Here is an 11,434-nt window from a genome sequence, read left to right as displayed (position 1 = left end):
GACAGGCGAATGGTCGATTAGAGACAAGCTTACTCTATGTATGAAATCTTCCACTCGCGTTTGCATGCCCCAGACTTCGAACGAGGCGTGAACCAATTTGTACGAGCACATTATGGGTTGCGTCGTTTCCCTCCAGCCTTCAACCAGAGGACCGCGGCCTGTTCTTTTCGATTGGAAGTACTTTGGGTCCTGTTAGGATTAAGGTATTTCCATTAGGAGAGGATCTAACGTTAAAAATTAAACGTGAGTGACTGTAAACCTACTTCCTCCTCCTTGTAATGTTTCGCAGAGATTTCGTCATATGCAATATCCACAAAATCGACTTGCCGATGGATCAATTCAATGGGCGACAGTCCTAAGCACTACAATAATAATGCAATCAATATTATCATTATTATATTAATTGTACTTTTCATTATCACATTTGTCGATAAAGTTTTTAAGCGTGACGATAAAATAAATAGAAAAGTTCTTGAGTGTCTAGAAACTTTCAACATGCTTGAAGAACATAAGTGATAATTCGCATGCTTGAAAAATTTATCAACAAATAAAATAGCATCTTAATGATGAAATGCGCAGCACGGGCGTGATGTATAATATAACAAGCTATTTACATTTTCTGTGGAGCCATTGTTGTCCTCGTATCGTGTGTTTATCTCTATGTGGAACTTTGGTATAAAGGAACACTGGAAGAAGAAACAGAAGTTCAAGCGTAACAGAACAACGTGTGCGACAACACTCACAAATGCTACTCACGGTGTATTCTGCAGTCGCCGGGAACGAACAAACATGCCAGAAAACAAAAAATATATAACAAAAGGGTTTCACTCGTTTTTAAATTGAGAAAAAGATTTAAAGATTATCAGTTACAAGAGTCAGACTACTTCCAGCTTCTAAAAGTGTGAGATCGATAGAAGATCAATTATGATTACGCTGTGTGCAGACCAAATGGAACGTACCTGTGATAGTGAAAGGAAAGTAGTTCCAAGCTTTTTCCGTCACGTAAAATATTCGTGGTAGAAACGACTGGATCCAGTAAGGGAGTTTGCTGCAATGGAAACAAGATAACGTTGCAGTGTTTGTTTCAAGAGAGCAAGCTGTACTATGGCCAGTATTCATAGTCTATTCTTGTTTCAAGATCATCTTAAGTAATATCTTAATACGCTAATACGATTTGGTTTCAGCCAACGGCACGCGACACTAGTTTACTGGATTGCTTGAGCAATGAGCAGCTTTGTCTCTTCCTAAGAGGACGGCTAGAAAGAGGCAAAGCTATTCACTTTTAGCATTTTCACTATAGCGTAAGACACAGAATTGACACCCAGATCTAAAACTCTGATCCTAATTGGCTGTCGCAAGCAATCCAGTAGGAAAAATAGTATCGTGTGCCGTTGACTGAAACCAAATCGTATTAGCATATTAAGATATTGAACCCCTAAATTTTTCGAAAACTATGCATCTTAGAAATAAACATTTGAGACAAAAGTTGTACGGTTTCAAGGGGGACATAAGATGGTATCATTGGTTTCACCTTAGATAGTCGTTTGAAGGTTACATGAAGGTCATCTTGAATTTTTTAAACGGAAACCTCCATTTCTTATTATATCATCTTTTTCTATTAATTAATTGGAACAACTTTTGTATGAAACTTTTTTTCATTTGTCTGACAAGTTTTGAGATATTCAAACTCGGTAGCTTTTGCAATAGTACTTCAATTTTTATAAATTGTGTATACATGAAAACTCCAAGTTGCGTACACAAGTGTTTACCAAAGTTGTAGTACCGTTGCAACAGTTTCTAAAATGCATAGTCTTTGAAACATTCGGGGGTTTCCATACTTGATCCTAGTCCTGCGCACTCGTAAGGGGATTCACCTGGACAAATGGATTCTTTTCTCGGTATACTGGCCGGTCCCGTGAACAGGATCCTCGCAGACGGTGTTCTCCACGACTTCCACTCCCTCGTCATTATCGGACTGTTCGTGACTGTGTCTGGCGATCATGTACAGCTGGCCGATGCGGTACTGCACAAAGATCGGTCGATTACCACAGGGAGCAATCGCTCGCGGAAGGGTCGTGTTACGGGGGGGGGGGGGGAAATCGGCCGGCGAACGGCGGCGAGGGCGACAAGCTTCAGCCGAGCATAGATAAACACCGTCGTCCGTCGGGTAAATAATTAAACGCGCGATCGAGCGTAACGATTTAAGGGTTACCTCTTCCGTGGAGAGCGGCATGCTGATGCGATACTCCTTGGTGAGAACCATCCTCAATTGTCGCTTCCGGGGGCGGCCCGTTTACGCGTGCTAGGCGCTCGCCGAGTGCAGCCGACCTCGTGCCGATCCTCCGCGTCCGAGCGACGTTGCGTAGAGGATAAACAATTCGCCCGACGACGGGGTGAAGTTCGCCGTTTCGCGCGGTGATCGATGGACGGGTCGGCAACCTGCCGGCGTGAAAGTCACAGCCGCCGCCTCCCCCCGACGTGTCAGGTTTGTGTGTACGCGTCCGCCTGCGCCTGTTGCACTCGGAATCCTCGGCTCTCTTTCTCACCCCGACGCCCAACGTGTATCCGTCTCGTTTCAAGGTGCAGGAGCTTTGGGGACTTGGGGCAACGTGACAAGCGGCCCGTCATCATTGGCGGATTCCCCCAGGCGCGCGCGCCGCCCGTCGCCGCGCCGCCCTCCCGTCCGCCGACAGTTTCACGTGTTACGTGTACAGACGGCCAGGGGTATCGTGCGCGCGGACGTGGTAGATTCGCGTCGCGGGTTCTCGACGATGTGCAGGTAACAACGCCGCGCGCGCCGGTGCGACATGCGATGGTGAAGCGGACCGGGCCACCTGGGAGCGGCGTGCGTGCAGCTGCGAGGTCTCGTCTCGGCGCGAAGGAAGGTAGCGGACGGGCGCGCGATCGCCGACAACCCGATGCCAATGGCCTACGAAGCGTTATGGCACGAGTACATGCAGATGCCCGTGGTGACGCGGGCCTACACCACCGCTTGTGTCATCACGACCCTAGCCGTGGTACTTATCGCGCGCGGTTTTTCGCCCGCTTCCCATCCCCGCGTCCTCCTCGGTCGCGCGCGTCGCCGTCGAGTCTCGTCTTTCCCCTCGGTCCTCCTCTCTGGATCCTCGAGATCTCTCGTCCTCCTCGGGTTCAGTGCATTTCTAAATTTGAGCTCGTTAAATCTCACGCTTGAGTAAGCTCCGGTGCCCCGCTCCAAGTCGCTGGAGCAACTCAAGATCCTCTCATCCCCCTCGAGTCCGTGCATTTGTAAATTTGAACTCGTTAAAGCTCGCGCTCGAGTAAACTCGGTCATTAAATGTCTCTCCAGTGTCCCGCAGTGCTCTGTTCCGAGTTCCCCGGAGCCTCGACGTCTCTCGTCCCCCTTGAGTTTATTGCGTTTGCGGATTTGAAATTGTTAAATTTCACGCCCGAGTAAACTCGACGGTTGTACCGCTCCAATGCCCTCCTTAGTGATTGTACATAAAAAAATGATTCGTGCGAGAGAAGTCTGGTCGGGAATAATTTAAATTGAATAACTAACGGGCTCAATTTTGTGTTTACGAGGTGTATTTGCCAGCGAAGTAAATACTTAAAATGTTTCAGCAATTGGACTTGGTGTCCCCGTTCCAACTGTACTTCAATCCCATTCTCATTGTGGAGCAGTACCAGGTACGAAAATAACAGTTATGCAAATGGCTGTATGCAAAGTGCTCGGCTTCGTTGCATAAGATGGTTCAAAAGTCACTACCGCCGTTGAGTTTGCGCATACGTAATGTATGTTAAAGCCACACACATGTATAGGTCTCTACGTTTCCCCAACGTTAAACAAGCGTCGCGGTAGCTCGCGGTAAAACTGTAAGCGTTGAATGATTTCAGATATGGCGATTAATAACAACATTCCTGTTCTTCGGGAACGTTGGCTTCAACCTGCTGTTCAACATGATCTTCACATATCGATATTGCCGCATGTTGGAGGAAGGTTCCTTCCGCAGGAGAACAGCTGATTTCGTCATGATGTTTATCTTCGGCGGAATATGCATGATCGTATCCTTGGCAAAGTGTCGACAATCGTAGCAATGGTCCAGTGGTCAATTCTGTATCTTACACCAGAGCTTGGCGAGATAGGGTCACTTCACGGCCGATTTTTATAAAATTTTGAAAGAATCGCCATACCCCAAGCCTCGCGATTTTAGACTTGCAATTCATTCCATGTTTAGCTCTACATATTTATGCGATATTTTCCAAAATGAAATTTATAACAAATGAAAAACGGTCTTCGTTAAGCGACGATTCTTGACCGCGCCTTCTGCAACTTGTTACATACAATATGCCTATAGATATTCCTGACTGTGACCTATCTCGCCGAGCTCTGTCTTACACTACAGTGAAAATGCTAAAAGTGAGTAGCCTTGTCTCTGTTTCCTTAAAAAAGAGACAAAGCCGCTCACTTTTAGCATTTTTCCTATGCAGGATGCAGAATTGATCCCCTGGTATCAACTGTAACATTAATATAGTTTATTGATAGATTAGTAATTATTATAACTAACGACAGCTCTGGATAATAACGTTCATAATTTAGTAATTGTAATTAATATAATTGTATTTAATTATTAATATTGCTATTTAAAGGGTATAATATTGTCCTTGTTGAGGACAGCTTTTCGTCATTCCTTAACTTGTCGATTTAGACGTTTGCATTCTTCGTCAATTTACTGTTCCTGGGGCACGCATTCACGATAATGTTAGTGTACGTGTGGTCACGACGAAATCCTTTCGTCAGGATGAACTTCTTCGGACTTTTGAACTTCCAAGTAAGCTCAGCTTAGAGAAATGAACGGCGTAACTCTGACGTTATCTTTGTTTTATTACCGTCGCGATTTATAGGTTTATTCGTTTTAGCTGAATTTCTTGCCATTGATATCTTCTTTTTTCCCCCTCTGTGTTGGGCTGCGTTCCGAAACGTCACCCGAGCGTGTGTCGTTTTCTCCTTATTGCTCGCCGTACGTTAAACAAGGATAAAATGATACACCGGGGCACTCGGATGATGGTTTTGAACGCAGAAGGAAAAAAGGGGGGAAATAATGGCGCAAAAAGTTCTGCTAAAAAAAACAGACCTTGGAAACAGCTATTGGCATCATTATTCTGGCTTGTATCGCATGATGCAATTTGTCACGCGATGATTACCGACGAATTTGACGTTTTCAGGCTCCGTATTTGCCGTGGGTGCTGTTAGGCTTCTCTGTACTGCTTGGCAATACGATATGGGTCGATCTTGTAGGAATGGCGGTAGGACATACTTACTATTTTGCGGAGGACGTATTCCCCCGATTAAGAGGCGGTTTCCGAATTCTGAAAACTCCGCAAATACTGTACGTAATGTGACTCTTGCATATATCTCTTTTCCTGAAACTCAAATTAAGATTGAAACGGTCATTTAAAATTACTGCAACAGTGCGATTTGTTAATTGAGGTGTCGAGGGGCGTCTTAAAGTTGGGTGATTATGAGCAAATGGTAGACTATTGACAAAGATAATATCTAATATTCCTTTCTTTTTCAGTAAGACTCTGTTTGACGCACATCCTGAGGATCCAGATTATATGCCACCACCGGAAGACCGGCCGGGTGGCTTCAATTGGGGACAGGAAGCCAACGTGCAATGATAGAAAAATTCAGCATTCTCTTCCCAATGCTGTTTCTTATGTCAAATTGCTCGATGACGTTGTGGAAACGCGCGTCTCTATCATTGTTCCTTTGGGATAATCGACGATCTAGTGCCCGGATTTGTATGCAAAGATGTATAATGAGACACACGTAAAGGATAATATACAGGGTGTATAAGAGATCGGGCGATTTCGTTTATTAAAGGACTTCTGAAAAGCCTGGAACTGATATTTTTTTAGAAGATTCGACTGGATATCTGATTAAAGATTTCATCAAAAGATCGCGATTGATGAATAGCCTATAATAATAATCAAATTGTCAAGTGAAAGTCAACTTTGTAGACAAGAGAAAGCGCACGAGTATTTATACACTCTGCACATAAATGAGAAAAAGCTGCGTGATAAGCGCTTAACATCAGTAAGCCTGATATCGATTTCCTTAAATTCCATTTGCGCACTCATACGTGTTTTTCGATGCTCGTTTCTGCGTACAGAATCCGGTTTCTATCGATAACATTAACCTTTTGGAAGCCAAGCGTTGCGCACTGTCAGAAAATATGATAGATTAAATTGCTTTATTCAAAAGCGCCGCGAACGTATACTTTGTTTTTTTTTTATCATAGGTTCTCCAACAAGTTTGGAATAAGTTTAACGTTGTAAAAAGTAATAGTAATTTAAGTTGTTATTAGGTACTATTAGTCGAAGTTTATATTTATACACGATCCTGCTGTCGTATATAATAGATTATTTCATCCTAAACATTGTAGCGAAAATTTTAGTAATAAGTATTGAAATTTTCGCAGATTTATATCTGCGGAATTCAGAATCCGATAGAAATAGCATTTTTATGCACGCGAGTGCAACTGGATTGGCATTCCGAGGGTTAAATTCCCGTCGCGAATAGGAACTTCCGGTTCAATATGGGGTAATTTTTCACTCGCGAGTTAATTAAATTTATTCGGGAATGAGTCACTTTTGTAAGATATTTGCGATCGGTGGTAATTTTGTGATACACTAATCGTGCTCATAGTTCTTGCAAGTGTCGATGGCAGAGAAAGAGAGCGAAAGAGAGAGAAAAAAATGCCATTGTGCGAGGGAGACTATTTTAAAGTGTACTAAAGCATTTATTTATTATCGTAGCGAAATGTAATTTAGACAACTACATCTACAAAGTACAAATCGCGCCGCGCGCGCGTTATAAATATAAACTAAAGAAATAATATATATACACACACTTTCCACACTTTGTTCATATGTGTATATTATGTACTATATGAATATAACGGTGACACGTGCATTAATCAATTAATAACCGCTTTTTCTTTTGGTTGCTTTTCTATCGCCAGGACGGTAGAACAGTAATGGTTTTTTTTTGTTATAAAATTAATATATTAGTCAATACTGTAAATTTGGAGTTTTATTTATAAAATTCGTTAATAATTAAGGTTTTTAAAGGCAAAAATTAAGTTTTAGCGTAACTTTAGATCTTAATTTTTTCTTCTGTTTGGTAAAGATAGACATTACTTTGTCAAGTACGATTGATAACCAGCTTGGATGTAACTTTTTCTGTGATTCTTGTAAGCGCTATATGCAATGATATTTTAAGCTAAACAGGATGTAAATTTTTTAACATAGGTGGTCATCTCACGAATGTTAATGTAAATTTATTTTAGTGTCTTGATTTAGGCGAGAAATAAGAAATTTGAACTCCCACGCAATTGCGAGGAATAATTATCGATGTTTTGATCGCGATTTAAGATCCTCGGGTCTTGAGTCCTTAAAATTTTTTATTCCTTTTGAATACTAGATTTGTATCTTTAGTATTCTAATTTTTTACATTTGCACATACTTATCTTCTCTTATATCTTTGGCTTCCAGGATCGTAGGACGCTTTTCCTTCGCACGATGTATTCCTTGCATATTTAGCTCGATCAATACTTTAATATATTTGTAATTCTAATGTGGGTGTTATGTTTCTGGATTTTTAAGTCGTTAATCTTGATATTCCTGGTCGTTGCTTAAACATTGTCAACATTGTCATTCTGGTACAGTTATCGACGATTATGTTCTTGATCGGTTCCTGTTAGGAGGCGTTTGTATTAACTCTTTCAGTATCTCATTAAATGTACAAAGACCATACTTTCTCGTTAATCTCGATTCGTTTTGGTCTTGAAATATTTTTTTACTCTTAGATGTAAATGCTTGCAGCTAAAGAAAGTGACAAATTCAGCAAAAGTGGACGTGCGACACACGGCACGTAGATGCTGAAAGGGTGAATCAACAAGCACATCCGCAATCGCCAAAGAGTACGTTAGTAATTATCAAAGCTGTAAAGAAATGAATAATAATGAATAGGATAAGAAGTGATTTTACAAAACCATTTATTTCGATTTAAATAATAAATGATTAGCGTAATAGGATTAATATGATGTGTATAACTAAATACATATACGCAATGACATGGACTATAATACAATGATCATCAGGGCTCTATTGTACACTGGTTCCTTATTGTTTTATCATATCGCCACTGTTGCTAACAGCACCGTGATATCGTCCGGTTTACCACCTGGAAGGTTCAAAATCTACTTTTGCACGTTGCTTTTGTCAAATATCTTTAATCTAAACTTTTCCCGTTTATCTATTCATATTAACGGATCAAGTTCAAGCAAGATCAATAGAGGAAAATTTTCAGTTAACATTTAATTTTTATCAAGAGGAAACAAATGAAAAATCGCACCACATTATGTGCCCGAAAACAGCAATCTTATGACTTTTTAAGATATTTTTGTACAAACTACTTTTCTTTTGTATCAAAAACGCTGCTGCTCGAAAGAATGAGTAGCTCGGCGTAAATAATCAGCAGTGACTTCACATACCTATTGCATCGATCCCGTTCTCTCGGGCATTTTGAGCAAACGGAGACATGAAGGCGTCGTCAAACGCCAAACGACGCGCCATCCACGCTATCGTGTTAGCGACGACCTGTATCTTCGTGGGGTCTCTCTCGCCTTCAATCTTACGCATCTCGGTGACTAGCAACTGGTCAGGCACATTGTCGAATACCCCGTCGGTTGCCAGAAGGATTACATCGCCGTCCTCGACCCCGAAACTCGAGGTGTCGGCGGATTCTGGACTGAGGAGCAAAGAACGAAGGTAATTGTTCACAATGAATTTTCACGAGGACATCGCACAACATACGATAGAAATATTTTATACCTGCGGTTTTACAGAAATATGCAGATACACGTAAACAGAAGAAACAGGCGTAAAAAATAATATACCTGTCACGAAGAACTAGATCGGAGTGTCCCGGTGGCGGCAGCGACAACTGGAAGGGAGTATTGAAGTAATGTTGTTGCTCCGAAGACCGATGTACCACCTCTCCCCTTCGTACGACTACAAAGCCGCTATCTCCTATATTGGCTGCGTAAATGCTGCTCGTCTCTTTATTAAGAACTATTACACACGCGGTGCTGCTACCTGTACATGAAATAAATTAACCGACGTGAGAAACAGTCTCCGGGCGGCATTTCTGAAGGCCTGTGTCAACGATGCTAGAACATGCAGCTACTCCATGAAAGCTGCCAGTTGACTGGCTACACATTTCTCGGAACTACAAACTTGGGCCGAGTTCTAGCATCGTGGACACAGGCCTTAGGTGGCTCCGATTTGTCTCTAATTTTTCTACGCAACAACTGGTGTTCATTTCCAATGTGGATTAACTCTGATCTCGGCTCGACTCACTTTATACCCTTTTCCAGTTTTAGAAATAGATAAAAAGTAATTTAAGCCGAGTATTAAATCTGCATCGGTAGAAACGGGCAATCCGCTCACCTAATATTGGTTGTTTATTTTCTAACAATTCGTAGTAACTACGTGCTAATAAGCCAGCTGGTTCTGTAGGCGTGAATCTGCCCATGGAGACTAGCCTCTCACACGTCCTCATTAGGAAATTAGAAAACTCTCCCGGATCAATTCCGTAGTGCCGCCATCCCCCCACACCGTCGGCCACGCCTGAAACATTTACAGGGTAATTAGTACAAGGCAATTATGAATAACCGCCAATCAATTTTACCCTCACGAAGAGCGACGTGAACCACAAGTTTGAAGTTTATCTCGGTAGAGTAAATAGACGAGTTACACAATAATTGCAGTCTCGAAACAAAATGTACACGTTCACAATTATCTACGACGTAAAATTGTCTTCAAGTTATTATTTAATAAATAATTGAAACGAACATCTGTGCCAATGAGGTGCAGCGACAATTTATGCACTTAGATTACAGACGTAGATAGACAATTGGATACTTTATGCTCAATAAGTAAATGGCCAACATTACTTCAGGCAAAAAATTATGTAAAAAAATGAATGGACAACACAATATTAGGTGATAAACTTAGTTTCCACGGCTCACATTTAGATAACGCTAGTTGTAAGTGTAACTTACTTTGACATCTGAAACTGGCTGCATTTTACAGGTCTAGACGTTTGTCAATAAAATTCTTTGCGAAAAGATTCGTTTAAGCGAACAGTGCCATTTTTTTTCTTTTGATTAAACATGGACCGTGATAAATTGTTTTTCGACATGCGCTAACTGCTGTCTTCCTTCATTTCAGAAAAAAAAGCACGAGTTCTCTGCGACTGATAAGTCGTCCGCGATGAAAAGGAAAGGAAGAAGAAATGGGCATTTCAAGGAAAAATGTAAAAATTAGTGAAAGGAAGCAGATGCCCTTAGCGACGTTCCTCAGGCCCTGCGCCAGGCTCTGGAGGGGTGAAGACGCGGGATTCGGAGGAGAAAAGGGGAGGAACTCGAGAAGCGGGCAGCCGGGGAGAAAGAAAGAAATCCGTAAACCTCCCCCCGAGGGGGATGCGGTCGCGCCTCGGCGAGTCCTCTCACCCATGACTTCGGCCGTCCTGAATCTGGCAGTGAACCAAGCGTCGTCGCCGAACTGGCCCCTGCGTATCCGGCTGCGGGCAAAGTCCTTCGGGAAGCCGCACACGGCGGAGACGAGGGAGGCCTCGCGGCGGCTGGCGCTCGCGACTCGGGCCGCGCTCGGCTGCTGCTCGCCGCCGCACGCGGTGTTGTAGCTGGAGATGCCGTTCCAGAGCGCGCGCGACAGCAAGCGTCCGGTCCAGTAGATGGATTGCATCGCGGTTAGTGTCACCGCTCACGACGACGTGGAGAACGTGGACGACGTGGAGCAGCGTGCGACCAGGACCAGCGAGCCCGGCAGCATCACGACGCGCGTTCCCCTCGACCGCTCCGTCTCGCTCTACGATTATCCCGCCGACTCACAGCCGACTCGGCGCCATCCTCTCTCTCAGTCTCTCGTTCCCGATGTCGACGTCTGTCTCTGTCTCTCTCTCTCTCTCTATCTCCCTCTCTCTTTCTCTCTCCGCTGTTCGTCGCGCTCCGTCAGGACCCGCGGCCGAGGAACCGTGCGACTCGAAGCTGGCCACCACGGTCGTCCACCACGCGCTTATCGTTCATTCACCACACTGCGGCGCGCACGGAGAGGCACACACGGGGAAAAAGGTTCGGGGATCGACTTGGTGCGCGATCACGTGGCGCGCTGGCGTCGAGTAGACTTCGGCCTCTTCGCAGAGGCGAGCCTCAAGCCTCGTCTACATAGAAGTCGTAAAGTCGTAGTCGTAAAAATAGTCGACTGCGATTGGTTAAAGCCTCCGCTACAATGATTCTCGGTTCTGTCTACAATGGTCGTAGTCGTAGTCGCTCGATAAGAATTGACCAATCGCAGTCGATTATTC

General features: G+C 43.5%; 3 protein-coding genes across 4 annotated transcripts in view; 1 reads left to right on the top strand and 2 right to left on the bottom strand.

The window, feature by feature from the left end:
• The window catches only part of LOC105566223 (cytoplasmic phosphatidylinositol transfer protein 1), a 5,081-nt gene extending 2,625 nt beyond the window's left edge, over positions 1 to 2,456 (bottom strand). For both annotated transcript variants that reach the window (XR_001009258.1, XM_012020062.1), the window contains exons 1-7: positions 2,213 to 2,456; positions 1,875 to 2,023; positions 960 to 1,048; positions 757 to 764; positions 615 to 686; positions 264 to 362; positions 34 to 189 (exon numbers count right to left, since the gene is read on the bottom strand). Coding sequence is in view for 1 of the 2 variants with exons in the window: in XM_012020062.1 (XP_011875452.1) it covers positions 34 to 189; positions 264 to 362; positions 615 to 686; positions 757 to 764; positions 960 to 1,048; positions 1,875 to 2,023; positions 2,213 to 2,263 (624 nt within the window). In the remaining variant the exon portion in view is untranslated. The remainder of the gene's footprint in view (positions 1 to 33; positions 190 to 263; positions 363 to 614; positions 687 to 756; positions 765 to 959; positions 1,049 to 1,874; positions 2,024 to 2,212) is intronic.
• A 223-nt stretch (positions 2,457 to 2,679) lies between these two features.
• On the top strand, positions 2,680 to 8,147 carry LOC105566224 (derlin-2). The gene is made up of 6 exons (XM_012020063.1): positions 2,680 to 3,017; positions 3,604 to 3,669; positions 3,877 to 4,044; positions 4,689 to 4,811; positions 5,206 to 5,369; positions 5,559 to 8,147. The coding sequence occupies exons 1-6, from the start codon at positions 2,919 to 2,921 to the stop codon at positions 5,659 to 5,661; spliced, it is 723 nt and encodes a 240-aa protein (XP_011875453.1). The 5' UTR covers positions 2,680 to 2,918; the 3' UTR covers positions 5,662 to 8,147.
• LOC105566225 (protein phosphatase PTC7 homolog) lies at positions 8,026 to 11,265 on the bottom strand. The gene is made up of 5 exons (XM_012020064.1): positions 10,563 to 11,265; positions 9,499 to 9,678; positions 8,946 to 9,144; positions 8,541 to 8,797; positions 8,026 to 8,230 (listed from the first exon to the last, which is right to left on the bottom strand). Exons 1-5 carry the CDS (start codon positions 10,813 to 10,815, stop codon positions 8,181 to 8,183), a joined length of 939 nt encoding a protein of 312 aa, XP_011875454.1. The 5' UTR covers positions 10,816 to 11,265; the 3' UTR covers positions 8,026 to 8,180.
• Positions 11,266 to 11,434: the final 169 nt, after the last annotated feature.

The sequence above is a fragment of the Vollenhovia emeryi genome, unplaced genomic scaffold (genome assembly GCF_000949405.1).
Source record: "Vollenhovia emeryi isolate VEMERY1.0 unplaced genomic scaffold, V.emery_V1.0 DF939146.1, whole genome shotgun sequence".
Taxonomy (NCBI): domain Eukaryota; kingdom Metazoa; phylum Arthropoda; class Insecta; order Hymenoptera; family Formicidae; genus Vollenhovia; species Vollenhovia emeryi.
Note: the sequence above shows the minus strand (reverse complement) of the source record. Positions and strands in the feature narration are given on the sequence as shown.

What these genes read in the sequence shown, in the direction of transcription:
- LOC105566224 (XM_012020063.1), top strand. Translation starts at nt 2,919, where the DNA reads ATGCCAATGGCCTACGAAGCGTTATGGCACGAGTACATGCAGATGCCC. An exon ending in TCATCACGACCCTAGCCGTG is followed by an intron (nt 3,018 to 3,603) that starts GTACTTATCGCG and finishes AAAATGTTTCAG; the next exon opens with CAATTGGACTTGGTGTCCCC. An exon ending in CTGAAAACTCCGCAAATACT is followed by an intron (nt 5,370 to 5,558) that starts GTACGTAATGTG and finishes TTTCTTTTTCAG; the next exon opens with TAAGACTCTGTTTGACGCAC.
- LOC105566225 (XM_012020064.1), bottom strand. Translation starts at nt 10,815, where the DNA reads ATGCAATCCATCTACTGGACCGGACGCTTGCTGTCGCGCGCGCTCTGG. An exon ending in CAGGACGGCCGAAGTCATGG is followed by an intron (nt 9,679 to 10,562) that starts GTGAGAGGACTC and finishes TAAATGTTTCAG; the next exon opens with GCGTGGCCGACGGTGTGGGG. An exon ending in GATCTAGTTCTTCGTGACAG is followed by an intron (nt 8,798 to 8,945) that starts GTATATTATTTT and finishes TTTGCTCCTCAG; the next exon opens with TCCAGAATCCGCCGACACCT.